This window comes from Gopherus flavomarginatus, chromosome 19 (genome assembly GCF_025201925.1).
Source record: "Gopherus flavomarginatus isolate rGopFla2 chromosome 19, rGopFla2.mat.asm, whole genome shotgun sequence".
In the NCBI taxonomy this organism is placed as follows: Eukaryota; Metazoa; Chordata; order Testudines; family Testudinidae; genus Gopherus; species Gopherus flavomarginatus.
This window is the reverse complement of record NC_066635.1, coordinates 13,557,824-13,561,690: the sequence shown is the minus strand read 5'-3', so window position 1 is coordinate 13,561,690 and position 3,867 is coordinate 13,557,824. Positions and strand designations below refer to the sequence as shown.

Genomic DNA, 3,867 nt, shown 5'->3' with positions numbered 1-3,867 from the left:
TCTGTCTCTCTGTTTCCTCTCAGGCCTCGTCTTTGCTGGAGAAAACAAGGTATATTCTTAACATGAGTTAGATAACCTGAAGTAAATCCTAGTGAAGATAAGGCAGTTGAAGTTGTCACACAAGTGAGCGGGTGCTTTTTAACTTGACACGCTAACTTGCGTGAAAACTACAAACTGCCTTGTTTTCCCTAGTTTACTTTAGTTAACTCAAGTTAATGCACCTTTTTTTCCTAATGAACACTCAACTTCAGGATTGCACTCACAACGGGGTCTCTGGCTTTCTGCTGGCTTCCTTTAATACATGTGCATGCTTTTGTGTGCACACCTTACAAAACAATGCCCTAGCCCCTTACACTGGCAATCAAGTAAGCCTTTCAACCCACGTGATTTAGCTCCTCTTAGTCCTCATGCCTTTTATTGTCTCCAGCTATCACTACATAAAGGGGGTTTATTGTTCCTTCCACTGAGCTTGAAAGAAGGATGCTTAGCACACACACTGCTTTAACCTGGTCTGCCATTGTTTTTGGATCACAGACCCACTTGAAGGCAGCCATTAGCATCTTTCAGCATAACAGTATTATGCTTATTTTCTCTTTTGGTTAGATCACAGTTTAGATCCAAGAGCTCATGTGGTCACCATCGTCCGGATGTAAAGAGGCAGGATTTTTGCTATTCACTTGGAACGTTCTCATTGCAGCAAACAAAACTAGCCACAGCCTTCCTGATCTAGAAACCATCTAGGTTTGATTCTGCACCCAACAAGAACTGACTGTCTCCTTCATGGAGGATGACAGTGAACAAGAGCAGAGTTGCTGGGCCTATTTGCCTGACGTCTGCCTGAGCAACATGTTCTGGTGGCTAGATGACAGAGACAGATCTCGGGCTGCTTTAGTCTGTAAAAAATGGAATCAAGCCATGTACTCAGGCTCTCTCTGGAGAACCAGAACAATCACCTTCAGTGGGCGGCCATCCAGGTCAAACACATCCGAGTTTGAATCTGCTCTGTGGTACGTCAAGAGATTTGGCAAGTATTTGGAACATCTAGAAATCAAGTTTCTGAATCCTTACAATGCTGTGTTGACCCGAAAATTTCAAGTGACTATGAGGGGGCTTCTCTCGCGCTTGGGCAAATGTAACAGCTGTCTGGTATCCCTGACTATTCAGCATCTGGAGTTGGACCGACTGGTCTGGAAAAATGGGATCAGGACTCAGTTTATCAAGAACATAAGTACTTTCCTGAAAAGAATGAGCAAGCACCTTGATTATCTCAATCTGAAAGGGGCAAGAGTGATGCTGGAAGAAGGCTGTGAGATTTTGAGCTCTTTGAGTTACTTGAAAAACAAAAGTTTTGCCTCTGAAATCAACATAGAAGACTTCTTCAGCCACCATCTTTCCATCTACAGCAGCCCCTTGTTCCACCAGACTATGTCCACATTCCGCAACCTGGTCATCCTGACTCTCAATTACAACTGCATCTCGGATGAATTGCTGGACATCCTGTGCGAGAACAACGCCCATTCTCTCTGGACTATAAACATCAAGTGCCACACCCATGACCCTCATGGGCAGGTGGTTTGGGGAATGTCCTGGGCCAACCTAGCCAAGAGAGCACCCAAACTGAAAGTGAACTTCTTCTTTGAAAGAGTCATGAAGCACAACAGTCTAGCCAGAATACTCTTAGCAGAGATCCCACTCAGAAGCATCAGTCTACGGAGCTGCTATTTCAGTGACCCGGATTGGTCGATGAGGCCAACCCTCACCACTCTCTTACCAGCCTACAAGCACAGTCTGCAGGTATGGTGGGAACAGCAATAGTTTATCATTTTGTCACTAATCTAACCAGGTGGCCGTGTGGGCGTTGTACCAAATTGTCAGTGTAAAAGTGAAACCCTGACCCATGAGGTCATTAGAGTTCCACAAGGCAGTTTTCACAAGAGATGAGTCCCATACATAACTGCCCTGCTCGTTGGTACCAACATTGACTCTGTTATTTATTTTCAAGAAATTAACACTAGAGTTCAACAATGACCATGAATTGCTGGATGAGGAGCTGCTGCAGCTCGTGTTACTGTGCGAGAGGCTGTTCTTCCTCAAAGTCTGGGCCTTCCTCAGTGTGGCATTTGTGGAGAGGCTGCTGCAATATCGGGCAGAAGGGAAATGTGTCTTGTGTACCATGAAGGTAAAAAGTTCTTCTCAAACCTCCCGTCCTCCACCCCGTCAAAACGTAGTTTACGAATATACTAATGCAGCCCTGCCTCTGAATGCGATTTTAAAGTTACCATTAATATCCAGGGAAAGGGGTTGTGAGGAGGTGTAAGAATCCTACGTGTATTCCCAAGGTACACTCGCAGAGACGGGTCTCCTAAGTCCTGACCAGCCCCACAGAGAATGCTCAGAAAAGGTCATGATAACCCCGGTGTCACCTCTTCCAGAATCCCACTCCGTGCTGGGGAGCCCCCTATAAAGAAGGTCCTTATTCAAGAAAACATTTAAACACATCCTTAAGTCCTATTGACTTCAGTGAGACTTAAACATGTGCTTGTAGTCCATCCTGAATAGGGATGCTCTCCTGAATTGTGGGCAGGGACAGCTGCAGCCAGGGGAAACCATCCTGCCAGGGAGCTAGCAGAACCCCAGAGCCCTGTGCCTCCAGCAGAGAGGCAAGAGCTGATCCTGGGGATCAAGGGGTTCTGGGGGCAGAGAATGAGGCACTCTTTTTCCCAGCTATTCTAGTTGAAATCCCAAAAGCAGGGAAGCCTAGATTTTCATTCAGCCTGTAATAAGGAATTTCTCACTGACGGCACTGGGAATCTTGTCTGAGCAAAAACTGAGTAAGGACTTCAGGATTTGACCCCATTTATGAGCTGGCTGGCTTATCTAGCAGTCTCAACAGCCACCCGGGCTTCTCCCTATTACTAGCTTAACTGCAGCGGCTGCATTGTGTGTCTGTGATTGCTGTCCATCCACCCAGGTGAGGATTTACACAACCAGGCATGAGACCAGCGAAGAGGACCGACTGCTGCGAGACATTTACAAGAAGTTCAGAAACCTGATCGACTCAGAGCTTAATTATTTTGTCATCGCCTACCCAATGGTGTGAGCAGTGTGTGATGAGCCAGGAGTTAAAATAAAAACCAGTCACACGAGGAAATGTCTGATCTGTTCCTCTGAGGAAGTCTGTGCAGAGACTAATGGTATTAGCAATGTCCCTGACAGGGAAAGCCACTGAAAGGGAAAGCCCACTAGAACTGTAACAAGCAGTGGGCAATTTTAGAGGCCCACATATTAAAAACCTGGCTTTCGCAGATGGCCCGCAGTGTCTCATCTTTGCTATTTTGTCTTGTCTTTGCAATGGCACTGAAGGAAGCAGACAATATTATTCTGCCAGGACAGTCACATTTAAAATAATACCTAGCTCTTATATAATGCTTTTCATCAGTAGAGCTCAGTGTGCTTTACAAAGGAACTCATTATCCCCATTTTAGATATGGGGAAACTGAGGCCCAGAGTAGGGCTGTGACTAACCCAAGGTCACCCATCAGGCCACTGACAGAGCCAGAATAGAAGTGAGGTCTCCTGAGTCCTAGTCCAGTATCCTATCCATTAGGAAACACTGCTTCTGCCAGCAGTTATCTTACGTTGGGCTGAAGTACATTCTCCATCCATTTGTCAGTGGACGGGTGTACACAGCACCACAGCTGGCCCTAACTAGCTTCCTGTCTCTCTAACATAACTAGTCACTTTGTGTGGAATATCTGTTCTAGTTTATGTAGTTTAAAAAATCTGTCAATGAAAAGCAGTGACACTGACAGCACTCAAGATACACTAAGTGGCTGGAATGAAGGATTTTTTCTTCTTGTTCCATAA

At 45.7% G+C, this 3,867-nt stretch overlaps 1 protein-coding gene across 1 annotated transcript; it reads left to right on the top strand.

Annotated features, from left to right (window-relative positions):
* The first annotated feature begins 780 nt into the window (after window positions 1-780).
* Window positions 781-3,100, top strand: LOC127037520 (F-box only protein 39-like). The gene is made up of 3 exons (XM_050929346.1): window positions 781-1,794; window positions 2,003-2,179; window positions 2,972-3,100. Exons 1-3 carry the CDS (start codon window positions 781-783, stop codon window positions 3,098-3,100), a joined length of 1,320 nt encoding a protein of 439 aa, XP_050785303.1.
* Window positions 3,101-3,867: the final 767 nt, after the last annotated feature.